The sequence below is a fragment of the Phyllostomus discolor genome, chromosome 14 (assembly GCF_004126475.2).
Source record: "Phyllostomus discolor isolate MPI-MPIP mPhyDis1 chromosome 14, mPhyDis1.pri.v3, whole genome shotgun sequence".
Classification (NCBI taxonomy): Eukaryota; Metazoa; Chordata; class Mammalia; order Chiroptera; family Phyllostomidae; genus Phyllostomus; species Phyllostomus discolor.
In genome coordinates, this window is record NC_040916.2 from 27,033,755 (window position 1) to 27,049,369 (window position 15,615).

General features: G+C 71.1%; 2 protein-coding genes across 9 annotated transcripts in view; one reads left to right on the forward strand and one right to left on the reverse strand.

Annotated features, from left to right (window-relative positions):
- Positions 1–4,481: 4,481 nt before the first annotated feature.
- LOC114489426 (nitric oxide synthase 1 adaptor protein) overlaps positions 4,482–15,615 on the reverse strand; it is a 71,257-nt gene continuing 60,123 nt past the window's right edge. For 2 of the 8 annotated variants that reach the window (XM_036015162.1, XM_036015164.1), the window contains 3 exons: positions 15,346–15,498; positions 6,450–6,768; positions 4,482–6,236 (listed from right to left, as the gene is read on the reverse strand). In XM_036015162.1, the coding sequence (XP_035871055.1) occupies positions 5,750–6,236; positions 6,450–6,768; positions 15,346–15,498 (959 nt within the window). In that variant the 3' untranslated portion in view covers positions 4,482–5,749. Of the gene's footprint in view, positions 6,237–6,449; positions 6,769–14,941; positions 15,499–15,615 lie in introns of those variants that run through there. The other 6 variants (XM_036015163.1, XM_036015161.1, XM_036015159.1 and 3 more) reach the window with 5 other exon arrangements.
- Positions 10,099–12,002, forward strand: SPATA46 (spermatogenesis associated 46). Its single transcript, XM_036015738.1, has 4 exons — positions 10,099–10,452; positions 10,547–10,654; positions 10,748–10,896; positions 11,022–12,002. Exons 1-4 carry the CDS (start codon positions 10,104–10,106, stop codon positions 11,616–11,618), a joined length of 1,203 nt encoding a protein of 400 aa, XP_035871631.1. The 5' UTR covers positions 10,099–10,103; the 3' UTR covers positions 11,619–12,002.

Below are 15,615 nucleotides of genomic sequence, written 5' to 3' on the forward strand. Positions count from 1 at the left end.
CCACCAAGTCCCCAAAACTGGTCGGAAGAGCCGGCCCATGCGGCTCAGTCTGGGCGTGTGGGCCGGGGAGGGACTCCCACAGCCGCTCCGGGCCCCTGGGTGCCGGCGGTCCGTCCACGCGGAGCTGCAGGGGCCACTCACACGGACGGGGTCATGGACGTCGCGGGGCTGCGCTGCGTCAGGGACCAGACGCCCAGCCACGTCGTGCTCCTGGCTTTCACTCCCCGCCGGCGGGGTCGGGGAACCGACGCTGCATTTGAGATTTCCTCATTAAAATTCACAACCCAGCCCCGGCTGGGGTGGCCCAGCAGATGGAGTGCCAGCCTGCCAACCAAAGGGTCGCCAGTTCGACTCCCAGTCAGGGCACTCGTCTGGGTTGCAGGCTGGGTCCCCAGCAGGGGGCGCTCGAGAGGCAACCACACATTGATGTTTCTCTCCCTGTTTCTCCTTCCCTTCCCACTCTCTAAAAGTAAATAAAATTTCCTAAAAACTTAATAAAATTCACAATCTGCGTGGAGCTGGACTTGACCGCATCACCACATTCCAGCCGCACACAGCGAGTCCCGCCGTCTTTGTCCCCGGCTGGTTTGCTGCGGCACCTTTGGAAGGTGAGGAGGGCCCCCCTGCACCTTCAATGTTCATTTCCGTTCTTGCGAAACTGCGTCTGAGGCCCGTGGGCAAGGGGGTGCGGGGCGTCTCAGGACTCTCAGTATCTCCAGTTCTCCCCAGTTTACTCAATTATGTTGCCAGTTTTGCCATTCTTTGTTTTTCCAGGAATGTATCCATGTTTGGACTGACTGTTTTCTCAATTATTAACATATAGTTCATAATATTTTTCTATTATTACTTTTAAGTGGATTTTGAAGGTTTTGTCATTTATTCACTGTTAGAGGGGAAGTGTGGGAGAGAAAAAGGAAGGGGAACGTCAGTCTCTCACGCGGACACCCAACTGGGGCTGAGGCCACAACCAGGCCTGTGCCCTGACCGAGACTCGAACCGGTGACCTTGCACTTTGATGCCCCACCCACTGCACCACACCGGCCAGAGCAAGTGGATGTCTTCTTGTAACTATTTTATCATCTCGATCTGTTTCATTTAGTTTACAAAGTGTTTCTCTTTGTCTCTTAAAGTTTTTTGCCTTTAGTTGTATTTTGCATCATATCCTGGTTTCCTTCTAATTCATACTTTCCCAGGATAATGACATTCTCCAAAACTTTATTTTCATTTATTAAAAAATCTTTCATGTTGACTGTCTTCTGTAGACAAAACATCGCCGAACATAATTTTCTTCCAACCTGAGACCCTCTCCGTGGTGAGCTGGGTATGCTTACGGTTGTTATAATCTGTCCTGTTGAAATGCACCTGCCACTGAGGCCAGCTGGCTGTGTGCACCCACCCCCACCCCCGGGCTGAAGCTCTGCCCCCCAGGGCGATGGTGTTTGAGGAGGGGCCTTTGGGAGGTGACAGCTCCCATGAAGCCTGGGGGGGGGGGGGGGGCGACACTGAGGGGATTAAGCCCTTGAAGTGACGCTGGAGCCCCCCAAGGGCTGTGAGGACACGGGGTGGGTGGGGTGTGGCCGTGGGCACCCCAGGAAGGGGCCGCACCAGACGCCAGAGCTGCCGGCACCTCACCGCAGGCTTCCTGTGTCTCATCTCTGAAACGCTGACGCACCTCCGCTGCCACAACGAAGCTCACGCATCTCCCTCCGGCCCCCCCCCTTCCTGGGGGACCGATCCTGAGCTACTGGGGGCTACTCCTTGGCCAACGAGAAAACGGTAAATGTTGCCGTCGCCGCCACGGGGACAGGTCCCTCCTTCCTATCCCCAAACGCGCACACCCCCCTCCTCCGGTGCGTGTGTAGTGACACGGCCACAGCGACGGGTGGGGGACGTCACCTTTGATGACACAAGGGAAGGCGTGCTGACAGAAAAGGTCACGCACCCAAGTATGCGCAGTGACGTCTTCTGTTCCGTGACTAAAAAGGCTCCCCTGTGCTCTTGTGTGTTTTTTGAAGTGGGGTTATTTCTGGAACAAAAGAGAGAAGCAAGTTCACGGGGGGGGGGGCGGGGGGGGACGTTCATCACTGACTCTCGGGAGTGAGGTCTGGAATCAGCACAGCAGCCCAGCGTCGGGGACCGGGACCGGGACCGGGACCAGGGTCCCCCTCCTCTCTTTCCCGCCCAGAACTCTCGGGGCCAGACCGCGTCCCCGACCCCCGACCCCCGATGCTCGCCGAGAACTCCATTTGCCCAGGACCTGTGAGCACTGCCCAGCCCCAGCGCCTCCCGTCCCGAATTGCCACAAAATGCAGTGTGTCCCCGGGCGTGGGACACACGAGAAACGGAACACGGAGCCCAAGTCCGAGCTCCTGCCGCAGGGAAACCGCGTCCAGCCAGCCCCACGGGGTCAGCCAGCCACTGAGCGAGCGAGCGAGCGAGCGCGGACTGTGTTCAGCCTGGCGAGGCACCCCGGGGCCCACGGAGCGGGGGTGCCCGCTCCCTGCAGGGGGCAGGGGCCTGCGGGCGGGCGCCCAGCCAGCGAGAGGGGCACAGACATCGTCCTGCACTGCCCTCAGGCCAGTCCCTGCCACGTGCAGGGCAGGCTCACCCTGAAGCCCTTGAGAGCGGGTGTCTTCCAGGGCCCGGGGGCCGCTGGGCCCTGCACAGGTGGGTGACTTGGGACAAGGTGCTGGACTCCCTCGGCCCCGGCCCGAATGTGGGGGCGGAGCTCCGAGAGCAAAGGGCTGTCGGTGGGCATGGTGGGCCCGGCGAGCACAGGTGAGCCCCGGGAGAGGCCCTCCTCCTGGTCCCGCTGCCTCAGGGCCCGAAGTCCCCAGGCCACGTGACTGTTCGGTGTCGGTGACGTCACACTCGGCCCCGGAATCCCCTGGCTCGTGTGACAGGGGGGCACCGGCCCCCAAGTCGAAAACACAGGCCTCCAGGTTCTGCCTCTGATCCGCTGTAAGGCGACGTGCTTAGTCCTCCCAGCCTCAGTTTGCCCATCTACAAAATGGCGCTGCCAACATAGCTACCCCGTGAGCATGGTCTCAGGAGACCCTGCACGTGTCTCTCTGGACGCGGGAGGGCTGCCTCTGACAAGAGGGCCGAGCGGGAGCCGGCCTCCCACGCACGGGTTCCCGCGGAAAGCAGACACGTGCACCGACCAGCACTGGACGCAGAGGAGCTCCAGGGAGACAGCGACGAAGCACCCGCTCCCAGCAAAGCCCCCCATGGGGAAGGTCAGCTGCTAGGCACTGGGACTCGGAGCAGCTGGAGACGCGGCAGCTGGCGGGGCGGGTGCCCGGCAGAGACGTGTGGCCTCTCCGTGCGAGGCTGCAGGCTGGTGGCCGCCTCTGCCGGCTGCACAGTGAGGTGCCCTGCGCAGGGCTCAGAGCCGCAGGGCTCAGGCTGGACGGACGGGAGGGCACAGGGCCCACTGACCACGTCCTACTTCCAGGGGCCCTCCCTGCCTCCTCCCTGCTCGACCCTCCGGTGCAGGGGCCGCGTGTGGGCTGTGGGAGACCCAGGAAGGGCGCGGCCCGGCCCGGCCCACACCGTCCGTCCAGCAGGCTTGCGCCCGCACACAAACGTGAAATCGCCCGAGCAGAAGGACAGACTCGGAGCTCCACTCGCAGTGCACCACTGCCCACCTCCCGTGACGCGCCCAGTGGGCGGCTGGGGACCGAGGAGTGACGCAGGGAGGTGACGTGGCCACTCCCCCCCCGGGAGGAGCTCCGAGACCCACGGGAGGGCCCCAGGAGGTGGCGGCTCCCCGCACCAGGGGGCAGTGCCCTGGCTGGAACAACACACAGGACGTTCCAGGAGCGGACGGGCGGGCGGGGTGGGGGAAGGAGAGGCAGAGGGGACGGGGCAGGCGGACGGCAATCGGGGGCGCTGGTGGGGCCCCCCCGAGGTGCCTCTCTGAGGGGGACCGAGGCGTCCCTGTCCCAGCACAGTGTCTCCCGGGTCTTCTCCGATAAACGCCGCTCTGGGGAGGGGCGGAGCACACCGTGCTCGGTGGAACACCTCGGACAGCGGGAAGGACGGAACCGGAACGGCCTCACTCGCTCGCGGGACCCAGAACCGAGAGCAGCCCTGGGCCGACTCTCAGGCCCCGGTGGGGTCTCCCCAGGGGGCGGGGGGGCGAGTACAGGGCCACAGGGGGGCCTCGGGGTCTCGGGGGTGGGGGCCGCAGCAGACAGACGCCACGTCACCGACTCGTCCTGAGGTCCCTGAGCAAACCATCGGCCAAATGTCGCCTGGTAAATCCACCCTGAAGAGTGGCTGGACCACAGCACACCCCAGGCATCTGCTCCCTCCCTGCCCCCGGGGTCTCACCTGCACGCACCGGCCTGTCCGAGCGCCTCCCACGAGGCGGCCGGTGGGCAGAGGACACCTCCCCGCGTCCGGCCACAGGGCAGGGCCGTCTCCGGGCCCGAGGCCGGCGGTCTCCCTGGCCGTGTCCTCTCGGGACCCACACTCTCAGAGACACGCCGGGTCCGGACAGCTGGCCGCCCCACCCGCCAGGAGAAAGACCAGGCCAGCGAGACCAGAGAGGTCGTTTATTGTGCCGTCTCCTATCCGGAAACTACTGAAAACATAAATACAAAATCTCTAGAAAACTCCCCGGACAGCGCTGCTGTCCTCTTCCTGCCCCGAGGGCGCGACGCCTGTCCTTCCGCAGCCGACAACGGTGACAGGCCTGACCGACTTCACCCCCTACGGGACTCGGACCCTGACCCCCACCCTCAGGTCTGGGAGCGGGGGCGGGGAGAAGAGGCAGCGCCCCGACTCGCCCTCGGGGACACAGAGCCCCCACTGGCCCCCCCGCCAGCCGCCCTCAGGGCTGTGGCCGCGCCGCCCGCAGGGCGGTCAGATGGGGGTGGACGTGGGCCATGGACAGGGCCTGGGGCAGGGCAGCCCCGAGCCCCGCCCTCAGCAGGGTCACGGGCGCTCGGACGAGAGGCCGGGCCGAGAGGGGCCGCAGGGGACAAGCCCCGGACAGGCCACCTGCTCAAGGGCAGGGACGTCCTCTTCGTGCTGCAAAGGGGCCGCCCCCGACGGGGTCTTCTGGCCACAGGAGGGTGGCAGGATGGGACCCCTGGGGGCACAGGACAGGAGCAGGGCAGTCACGGGGGGGGGGGGCACGCCAGCCCCTCAGCTGCTCACAGAGGCAGGAGTGGGGACCTGTGGCTCCGGGACCAGAAAGGCAGGCGGGGGCCCCCGGGGAGAGCCGGGGCCACAAGGCCACTTCAGCGCCAGGGCCGACCCCGGCCGCCAAGCCCAGGCGGCGCCTCCCTGAGACCGCGTGCGCCCCCACCTCTGTCCGTCCGGGCCACACGCGCCTGCTCGGACCCGGGACTCACCGCCTCGGGCGGCAGGGAGCCCTGGACAGTGGCCTGGCCCCGCGTCTGGTCTGCCCTGGGCTCTCTGGGGACCAGGCCCCGAATGCCAAGCTCCCGGGCCCCCCAGACCTGGTCAGCGTGGGTGCTGCTGCAGGTGGCGCACACCGGGGAGCTGGAGCTGGAGCTGATGGCACCCCCCGGGGCCGCTCCGGGGGACGCGGCGAGGGCCTGGCCCGCGAGCAGCCTCGGGGCTCAGGGGGCAGGCTGAGGTCCGGGCCGGCTCTCCGGGCCCGGCCCCTCCTCAAGCCAACCCCGTCATTCCTGGCCCTGCCTGACCCCTGGCCCAGCGCATCCCTGAGGCCGGAGGGGGTTGGGGGTGGGGGGTCAGAGGGCAGATCGGGGCTCTACTCGAAGGAGAGCAGGTCGGGGTGCGGCCCCTCTGAGTCCAGGCTGCGGGTCCGCGCCCCGGCACGGGTGTTGCTGTCCTGTCGCTCGGCCAGGCCCAGGGCACTCGGGCCGGGTGGGAGGCCGTTGCTCTCGCTGGGGCCCGGGGGCGGGGCTCCGCTGCACTCGCCGGCCCTCAGCTTGGCCTCGTCCTGGCCGTCCTGGTGGATCAGGTCGGGCACCGACAGGGGCGCCTCGCCGTTGGGCACAGCGGCTTCCCCGGGGGCCTCCGGCTGGGCGGCGTCCGCTGGGGCAGGCTGGGCGCTGGGAGGAGGGTCCTGGGGCTGCCCCGGGGACAGGGGCGGCTCCGCCCCGCACTCCAGGCTGCTCAGGACGGGCTGGGAGGAGATCAGCATGTCCTGCGTGGTCTTCAGGGCCCGGGGGGTCCGCTTCCGGCCGGCGGGGGGCGGGGGCTCCAGCCGCGGGAAGGCGTCCGGCCCGGCGGACCTGCAAGGGCGATGGTGACAGCGGCCATGGCAGCCCGTCCCCGCCATGTGCCCGCCGGCCGGGCCGCGCCCCGACCCCGCCTGCCCCCTCTCTGGCGCTCAGGGGCGGCGTGTGCCGCAGCCGCTCCGGCTGGGACGTGCTCGCTCGGAGATCGGGGCGGCTCCGGGGCGGACACGGGTGCTGCGGGGGCACCGTGGGGAGGGGGGCACTCACCCGTCGTCCTCCTCGTCGGCCGCGCCCGCCAGCCGGGCCTCCGCCGTCCAGCTGACCTCCGCCGTCCGGTTGACCTCCGTGGCGCCCGCACTGCCCGGGCCCCGGGGCTCCCGCCGGCGCAGCAGGTCGCCCACCCTGGCGCCCACGGCTCTGCCCAGGCTCCTCAGGTGCTGGCCGCCGCCCGCCCGGAGACCCGGCCCGCCGGGCCCCGCAGACCCGGGGAACGGGGCCGCTGGCCGGGACGAGCGGGGCCCAGGGCGGCCGGGCTGCAGCTCCGGCGTGAGGGACGCGTTCAGGTTCTGGAACACGCTGTGGTCCACTGCAACAGAGGCGGGGCGGCGGGTGAGCGGAGGGGCTGTGGGCCGCGGTGTGCGTGCCCGGCCCTCCCCGACGACCCCACGCCCAGGACTGGCACCTGCCCAGGGGTCTGCAGACGTCCAAAGGGCCAGCGAGATTCCCGGCGGGAGCGTCAGACTGGAGACTGGGGCCCGCCTGGCCCAGCCAACCCCGCCCTCCGATCTGCCTTCCCCGGCACACCCGTACCCCCCCCCCCCCCCCCGCACCATGCGGGCACCAGCCCCGTGAGCACGAGCGCGCAGTGGGCCTGGGATGGCATGGTGCAGGGGGGCTCACGTGAGGCCGGCACTGGGCCCTGCACCACCGGAAGGCCCGTGTGCACGCAGTCCAGGGAAGACGAGCAGGGGCTGCAGCCCCCCGGGAGGGGGGTGGTGGAGCTGGGGACGGGCGCCCTGAGGCAGGAGCGGGACCGGCGCCGGCTCACTGGGCCCTTGCGTGCCCTCGGGACCACCTAAGCTGCCTGGTGGCCCTGGTGGCCCCGTGCTGGCTGCACCGGGTCCCTCCAAGGGCTGGCGTGGGCCCACCAGGCTACAAAATTTGCAGAGCGGGGGCTGGCCCACTCATCTCCACCTGCAGCAGCCTGCCCGAGTTGGTCTGGCGCACAGTAGGTGCCTGATAAACACCTTGAATCAAACTCTGCGTGCAGGTGGAGAGCTGTGGAGGCCAAGCCTGTGGCTCGGGGTCCGTCACGGGGGCGGCCGGGGTCCCAAGCTCTACGCCGGCCAGCCCCACTCGCCCAGAGCCCACGCAGTCCCCCACGCAGACAGGCCCGCCCGGGGCCCCGGGAGCAGCCAGGGGCCCGTCCTGACCGGCGTCCCAGCACCGTGGGTCTGGGCAGGCCGCAGGCTGCTGTCCTCACCAGGCCTCCCGGGAGCGCATGCGGTCAGGGCGTGGGTCTGCTCTGCTGACCTCGTGCGAGCGGCAGCCCTCGGCCCTGCGCTGCCCGGTCCGGGGCCCGGGAGCCCGCAGCCCAGGAAGCCACATTCTAAAGGACGTGGGGCAGCAGGCGGCGGCGTGGAAACTACCCCCCAGGACAGGCCCCACAGTCGTGCCCCCTGCGCAGGGAGTGCCCCGCCGAGGGGGATGGGCGGGGACCGGAGGAGGGCGTCCGTGGGACGCCCGTGTGGGACTGGCGGGTGTGGGGTGCAGGCCCGCCCCATGGGCAGAGGCCCCCACTCGCCCCGAACCGGCCCATCAACCCCCGGCTCTTCCCCAGGCAGGCGGGCGAGCGGGCGGCCTGCGTCCTCTCTCGGGGGGCGAGCTGCCTGCCCCCCCCCCACTCCCCCGTCCTTTCTCGGTGCTCCTGACACCGCACGCCAGCCGCAAGGCCCCTGGACGGGAGGCTCGGCGCCGTCCCCTGCAGCCGGAGGCGTGTGGACGCGGACGCCGGAGTGGACAGGCCCCCGCTGTGCTCCGACAGCCCCCGGCCGCCCCGGCGCTCCCCGCGCAGGCTCAGAGCAGACGCGGTCGCTCCGCAGCGCCTGCCCGCGGACGTGCCGAGGGGGAGCCCCTGCGGTCTCCGTGTCCGAAACCGTTTCTGAGGAGCGTGCGCGACCTCCGGCCTCCGGCCGCGTGGGTGCCCAGGCACCCAGCCCGGGCCGGGCAGTCAGGGAGCTTGGAGGCAGCGTGTGGCCGCGCTCCGCACCCCGGGGCAGCCGCCCGGGGACACCGCCGTGTGTCTGCGGTGACCTGGGGGGACATGGCCGCGTGGGCGCTCCTTTTCTGGGGCGCTCCCCGGAGGCCTCGGCGGCGGGCTCGGGACAAGCCGGTTTAACAGCGCTGAGTGCTGATGCGGACAGTTTAACGCCGACTGCACCGCAGGCCGGCCGTGCAGGGGCTGTTCCCAAGCCTCCTCAGGTCTATGAACGCCACCCAGCCAGCCCCCACCCGCCGCCTGCTGCCCGCCTGGGGACAGGCCGCAGGGGCTCCTGGGCTCCGGCAGAGAGAAGCCACCCTCCTCCCTGACCAGGGCTCCTTCACTGCTCCCCCACCCCCCAAGACAGAAATGATGGGCCCGGTCCCTGCCGGTGAAACTCTGTCCCACCTTCCTTAGGACCAGGGGCTTGGGGCTGAGAGGGACCCCCACATGCACGGTCCCCCCAAGGAGGGCGGGATCTTACCTGAGCAGCCGAGACCGGCTCGGACAGCAGGCGGGAAGCAAACGAGAGAGACAGTTTATGTGGCAGCGGAGCCCCCCGACAGCCCCCCATGGGGACAGGGACCCGCCCCACGCACTGACCCCGGAGGGCCAGGTCCCACCAACGCCAACCCCCCGCCAGAGTGGAGCCGTGCCCTGACGACTGCCCAGCAGACCCCCGGCCCCAGGCCAGGAGGGCGTGTCCGTGCCGACTGCCCAAAGGAAGGAACGCGGCAGGCCACTGGGGGCTGGGGGGTTGCCCAGCGCCGTGCGGGCCTCAGGGCAGACTGGGGACCAGGGCTCGGCCACGCGGAGGCACCCGGAGTCCCTCCCCGCCCTGCCGGCACCTGGGCCCTGAGCTCAGGCACGGGCGGGACAACACCTGGGGGCCGCAGAGGCCCACACCCCCCGCCGCCCCCCGCCGCCCTCCACATGGGCCAGCGTCCACGGCACACGCCTGGGCCCTCGGAGAGCGAGGCGAGGTAGGTGCCGAGGGCACCCGGTCGTGACGGGCCGGCGCTCGGGGTCCAGCCCCTGGGAGGCTGCTCAGGCCCCGCCCAGCGCTGGGGGAGGTGGTCGTTTGCTGCAGACGGAGGGTGCTGACCCCGGCACGGCCTTGGGCCCCTCTGCCCAGGAAACGCAGTGACGTCTGGGCCTGAAAGGGACCTCCTGTCAGCAGTTGAACGGTCAGGGAAGCCGACGCGGCACCCAGGCCGTGGGGGGCGGGGGCAGGGGGCAGGGGGGCAGCGAACGGGACGGAAACGCAGGGACACGGTCCCTGAGAGGCAGCTCCTGGGTGCAGGGCCGACAGGCGTCCTCGGCTCGCACTTCGCACTCGCAGCCTCTTTGTAAGCCTGGAGCTACCTCCAAGACACGTGTGGGGGGTGTAGAACGTACCCCCAACAACACACGCAGGCTGAAGCACGGGACGAAACCTCGCCGGCTGTGGGAGGAAGGGGACAGACGAGCCGGCGGCGGCCGGTGGGACAGAGGAGCCCGGAGCCAGGCGACGGGGCTGAGCACGTGTGGCCCCGGGGGCAGAGCGGCCGAGCGGAACCGCGGGGCCTCCTGTGATGTCGCCGGCGCGCGGAACGCGGTCGTCTGGACGACCCGGCACCCCGAGGGGCAGGTGTGTGTCCCGCGCCCCCGGCAGGGACGGCATGGAGCGCTTCTCGCTGCTCAGCATCTCGGGGCCCCGGGCCTCCTGCTCAGCTCTGACCGCCCTGCCCGGCCTCCAGGCCCCGCGGGCCACCAGCCTGCCCGGTGAGCTCTGGGGCCGCGCGAGCCCGGGGCTGCGGCCCTCCGCGGCCCTACCAGGCCCCACCCCCGACGCCCGCGGCCCACCGGGGGACGCCGCCCACCTGGGCACGAACCGGGCAGGGCCGGGCCGGGGGCCGGAGTGCCAGGGGCCATGCGGGTGCGACAGCAGCTGCTGGGGATGGGAGGGGCTTCGCTCGGGGAAACCAGCTCCCGGTCCGGTCCTCGAAGGGGCCCGCCAGGCCTTTCAGCGTCAGGCCTGCGAGCCTGAACAGGAGGGGGAAGGGGGCTGAGGACCCCCGGCTCGCTCAGCACCCAGAACCCATAACGTCTCGTCTGCCCCCAGACGTTGCCAAGCCCACGTCCCCCACGGAGGTGCCCAGCCCAGTGCGGGCCCCGCCACCGCCGCCACACACGAGCAGCGCTCTCCGGCACGGGGTGGTGCTCTCGCCAGGTGAGCCCCACGGGCGGGCACAGGACAGGCGCCCAGGGCTGCCTCCTCCCTGCAGTCTCCTCTCTGCGCCCCCCCCACCCCCCGAGACTGCAGGCTGTGCCGACTCCTGTCCCGACTGCCAGGCTGCCGGAGACCGGCTCCCGCCTCCCGCCTGGTGGGCTGGGGCAGGGACAGCGGAGGGGAACAAGGGCCACGTCCACGACCCCGGGGCAGCGGGGCCTCAGCCCGCCGCCCCCGTCCGTGTCTGTCCCAGAGGGAGCACGCCGAGGGCACCAGGGCACCGTGCCGGGGAGCCCCTACCAGGGACCGAGCTGCTGTCAGTGGCGGGAGGGCTGGGGGGTGGGCGCAGGAAGGGGAGGGGTCCTAGAGGCTCCCTGCTCTCCGAGCCCGAGGCCCTGCCCCACCCGGCCGGCCTGCCGGCCCCTCAGGCGCCCTTTCCTCTGCAGACTGCGTGCTCGGGGAGCCCCCGGACGGGGCGCGGCCCAGGCGGAGCTGCACCATCTACCGGCCCTGGTTCTCCCCGTACAGCTACTTCGTGTGCCTGGACAAGGAGAGCCGGCCCGAGGCCCCGGGCCTCCCGGAGCTGCCGCGGGAGGAGGGCCGGGGGGACGGCCGCCCGCCCGAGGACGCGGCCGACAGCGCCTGCTCCTCCGCGTCCTCCCCGGACGACACCTGCCCCCGGGAGGCCGCCGCGAGCCCCAGGCCCGGGCCGGACGCCGCGGACCACATCACGCCCCAGGACCTGCTGCGGGCCTCCCGGGGGCCGCGGGCCCCCCAGAGCGGCTTCCAGTGCGCGGCCTGCTGCCGCATGTACCCCACCCTGCGCTCCCTGCGCGGCCACGTGCGCGGCGGCTCCCGCGAGGGCTTCAGCTGCCGCGTCTTCTACCGCAAGCTCAAGGCCCTCTGGGCCCGGCCGGCCGACAGGCTGTCCTCGCCCCTGGGCGGCTGCCAGGCCCACAAGTAGCCTGGGGGCCCGGCCTGCGGGGGCTGGGCCTGCGAGGCTCCGGAGAGAGACCAATAAATCCGTTACCACAGCTCCGTCCGGTCCGAGTCACCCGGCGCCACCTGCTGGCGGCCGGCCCCACGCCCGCCCCTGCGCGCGGCTCCCTGTTGCCTGGCAACCCGGCCCGCATCCAGGCCCGCCCGTCCGTTTTCCTCTCCCTCTCTCCCCCCTATCGATGGCACCTACGGTTTGGGGGGGGTCCACTGGGAGGGCAGTGAGTTCTCAGCCTGAGGAGCCCGGACTGGCACTGTCAGCTCTGGGGACCCCAAAGGGTGAAGGTTCCCAGGCCTGCAGGGCACCCCGATGCCGCTCGAGCGTGAGGCCTGCCACCCTCACACGCCAGCCCCCCGGGACCAGCCCTCGCCCGCCCTGCGGGGGTGCTCCCGAGGGGACTGGGGGGGGGGGCGCCCTCTCCTGCCAGCGTGGGGTCTCCACTGGCACCACGAACCTCGGTGCCGTCTGAGGGCTCCGGCGTGCTCGGGGAGGGATGGCGCGGGGAGGGATGGGGCGGGGCAGCGCGGGGAGGGTGGTGTGCCTGCTCGCGAGGCCGCGGGCGGTCACATGGCCGGGCCGCCGGGCTCGCCGAAGGGAGGGCCGGCTGAAGCACAGCACACGGGGCCCCTCTGTGCGGCTGCGTGCGGTCGTCCTCCCGGGGGGCCCGCGAGAACCCTGCCTCTGGTCACCAGGCAGCGCCCCCGCGCGGCTTCCGGTCATGACTCGACGTCCCTACGGCCCGAGCCCCCGGCCGAACCAGCCCCCGGCCGTCAGAACGGCTGACCACCCCGGCCAGCCTCTCGGCTTCTCCCACCCGCCGGCGCTCCCGCCTTCGCCCGCACGTCCCGCACTCCCCTCCTGCTGCCGAGCCCCTCGGCCCCGCGCCGGGGTCCTTCCGGCCGGCGGGGGCAGCCCGCCCGAGCCGGGTGCAGAGGTTGCCAGGCCCGGCCCGAGCTGGGCCCGAGCGGCCTCCCGTGGAGACGTCCCGTCAGGAACCCCGAGGGACGGTCACCTGGTGCTCTCGGTCTCAGTGACGGCTCCGACCACACAGCCACGAGGTCACGTTTCTCAAGCGCTCACACCGGCCGCCGCCGCCCACCCGAGCGCGGCCTGGAGCCAGGCAGGCCGAGCTGACGGCGTCTCACCCTCGAGAGCGGACAGAGTCCCGGCACCCGCCCACCCTGCCCACGTCCCCTCGTCATGACAACCAGAACCGTCCCCGTGAGGCAGTGCGCCCGGGGGAAGAGCAGCTATCCGTCCCCGGATGAGCACCGGGCTGCTCCACGGACACCCCGCCCGCCTCTGAGACACGCACGGACGCACCCTCACACCGCGGCCTGGAGAGCGCGCCCCAGGGCTCGGGCAGCGGGCGACAGTGAGAAGGAGGAGGAGGAGCAGGTGGAACAGAAGCAGCAAGAGGAGACGTCAGGAAAGCTTCAGAAACGAGCGAGGTTTATTAGCAAAAGCCACAAGTGTCAGCGTTGAGGGTAAGTGCACTTTCAGGACACAAGCTTTCCCAGAGCACGGGTCCCACAGCGCCCCCCACGGGCTGCGGGCAGCGAGCGCCTGGCCAGCAAGGCTGAGGGACGCAGCCCCCGCCCAGGACACCCCAGCGGAGGGAGCCGGCAGCCCGGGGCTGTTGCAGAAGCCCCGCAGAAAGGTGCTGTCCGTCTGTCCGCACTGTGGGCCTGGGGGGCTGGCCGCAGTGTCCATGTGTCCTCCACACGGGGCAGAGCAGGGGGACAAGCGGGGAGGTGGGGGGCAGGACTCGGTTAGCAGAGCGAGAGGCCCCCGGATCTGTCCCGAGCCCGGGTCCGCCCCGGCGTGTGCTGGTCGGGGCCCCTGGGGCGAGGCTGGGGCCGGCCAGGCGTCTGGAAGCCCTGTGCTCTCGGAGGGCCAGGCGTGGGTGGGTTAAGCCAGGGGCTCAGGGATCAGCGTCCCCAAAGCTGTCACCTCTCCTCCGCTGCCGCCTCGGTCCCCTTCACTCACCTGGAAGCACTGTCCTCCCACCCGTCTCTCCCAGTGTCCCCCACGTCACTGTCACCGGCTGGCCTCAGGTGGGGCCTCAGACCCGGACCTTCCAGTCTCCAAACTCCCAACGCTGGCGGCCTCCGGGGGCCCCTGGAGGAGCCCGCCGTGCCGCCGTGTCGGCCCCGCCCGAAGCCTGACGGCAGGCAGTCCCTCGGCTTCCCAGGCCTCACGTCCCAGCCCCTCCTGCCCCTCACGTGTCCGCCCCCACCGCCAACGCTGAATCAGCAAGGGCAGCTGGACAGCCGGCAGAACCACCCTCTCTGACCAGGGGCACCGGAGGAAACCGCCTCCAGCGGCAACCCACACACCCACACACCGTTCTCTCCCGTCTGCCACTCACAACCCGCACACACCACCCCCGCCCCCGCACACACGCTCACGGCACACGCAGCATGCACGCACACGCCACCCCACCCGACACCAGGCACCACACACGGGCACGCGGCTGCAACCTCCGCTCTCGGTCCCACTGTCCACTGCGTCACCTCCGTCCAGGGAGACCACCTGGCGGACGCTCCCTCGGGCCGGGCCGCACAGAGGAGCTCGTCCTCACGGCCCGGCCCCCCGGTGCCGAGTGGCGAGGGCCAGGTGGCCAGGTGCGAGCACCGCCAATGCGCTCCCGGGACGGCCCAGAGACGCGTCGGGGGACGTGGCCGCGGCCCCCGGCTGAGGTGGCGGTGACTCTGGGCCGTGGGCACAACAACGTCCACTTGCAGCCCGTGCCGGTCTCTTGCAGCAAGAACTGACCCCGCTGCCCAGCAGAGGGGCCCGCCGGGAAGCGGGGCTGGGGCTCGGGGCCTTTCCCAGAGGTCAGGTGCAGCGAAAGCCTCCACGGGGACATCCTGGGGGCAGGAGACAGAGAGGACGGGGGAGCAGCCCCCTCCCCTCCACACGGACGGCGGGGCTCGCAGGTGGGCGGGACAAGAGTCGGAACCGAGTGATGCGAGCGGCAGCAAACAGGCCGCCCCCCCCTCGCAGGCCCGCCCCCTGGGAAGCACGCTCACGGTGGACACGGGCACACCCCCTGGGCGCACGGACCTGAGCAGAGACCCGTGGCACCCTGACACGGGAGGACCGTCCTTCCCACTGGGACCCAGAGCGTCCGGCCCCCACACCGCCGCAGGGGCTGGCGGGGCCCTGTCCTGCCAGGCAGCTGGCCACGGCGGGTGTCCAGACACAAGGCACCTGAGGCGGCACGCAGTCCCCTTCCCGACCGGACCGCGCAGCAGGGGCTGCGGAGGGCTGTCCTTGGGGCCCCGGGCTCCGCAAGGCCCGGCCGCCCCTCCCGAGGTCACGGGGGGAGGGGAAGCGGGTCCCCCGGCCCTCCAGGGTCTTCCACGGCCCCCTCGGGCGCAGACCCTCGTCCTCCTCTGCAGCCACAGACTCCCGGCAGGGCCCGCCCGCTGCCCCTGAGCCGCCGCGCAGCCCCGCGGCCACGCCTACACCGCGATCTCGTCGTCCAGGGTGTCGCCCGGCTCCTGGTGCCGCCGCACGTGCAGCAGGCGCGGCGGCTCCTCCTCGCTCTCGTCCGTGGTGGACTCGCACTCCGAGGCGATGCCCGACTCCCGGAACCGCAGCAGCTCCAGGCCGCCCAGCAGCGGCCGGCCCCGCGGCCCCGCGGGGAAGCGGAAGCACTCCAGCTTCACCAAGCAGTCGTGCCTACCTAGCGGGCTGCCGGCCGGCGGGGCCAGGTCGGCCAGGCCGCCGCCCAGGGGCGGTGAGGGCAGGTCCTCGGGCTTGGGGGTCGTGGGGTCGCAGAGCACCGGCAGGGCCCCGGAGCGGAAGGTGATCTCCAGCAGGCTGTCCTGGGATCCCACTGCGCGGACACGAGGGAGCGAGGGTCAGCGCGACGCGGTCGGGGGGGCCCCCCTCCACCCTGCACCCCGACCAGCGGGGGGGCCTCCCGGCTCCTCAGGCTGGGACGGTGGTCCAG

Bases quoted from the DNA above. Each gene is read 5' to 3' on its own strand.
- SPATA46 (XM_036015738.1), top strand. From the start codon at position 10,104: ATGGAGCGCTTCTCGCTGCTCAGCATCTCGGGGCCCCGGGCCTCCTGC. The intron at 10,453-10,546 runs GTCAGGCCTGCG...GTCTGCCCCCAG, and splicing joins GGCCCGCCAGGCCTTTCAGC to ACGTTGCCAAGCCCACGTCC. The intron at 10,655-10,747 runs GTGAGCCCCACG...CCGAGACTGCAG, and splicing joins CGGGGTGGTGCTCTCGCCAG to GCTGTGCCGACTCCTGTCCC.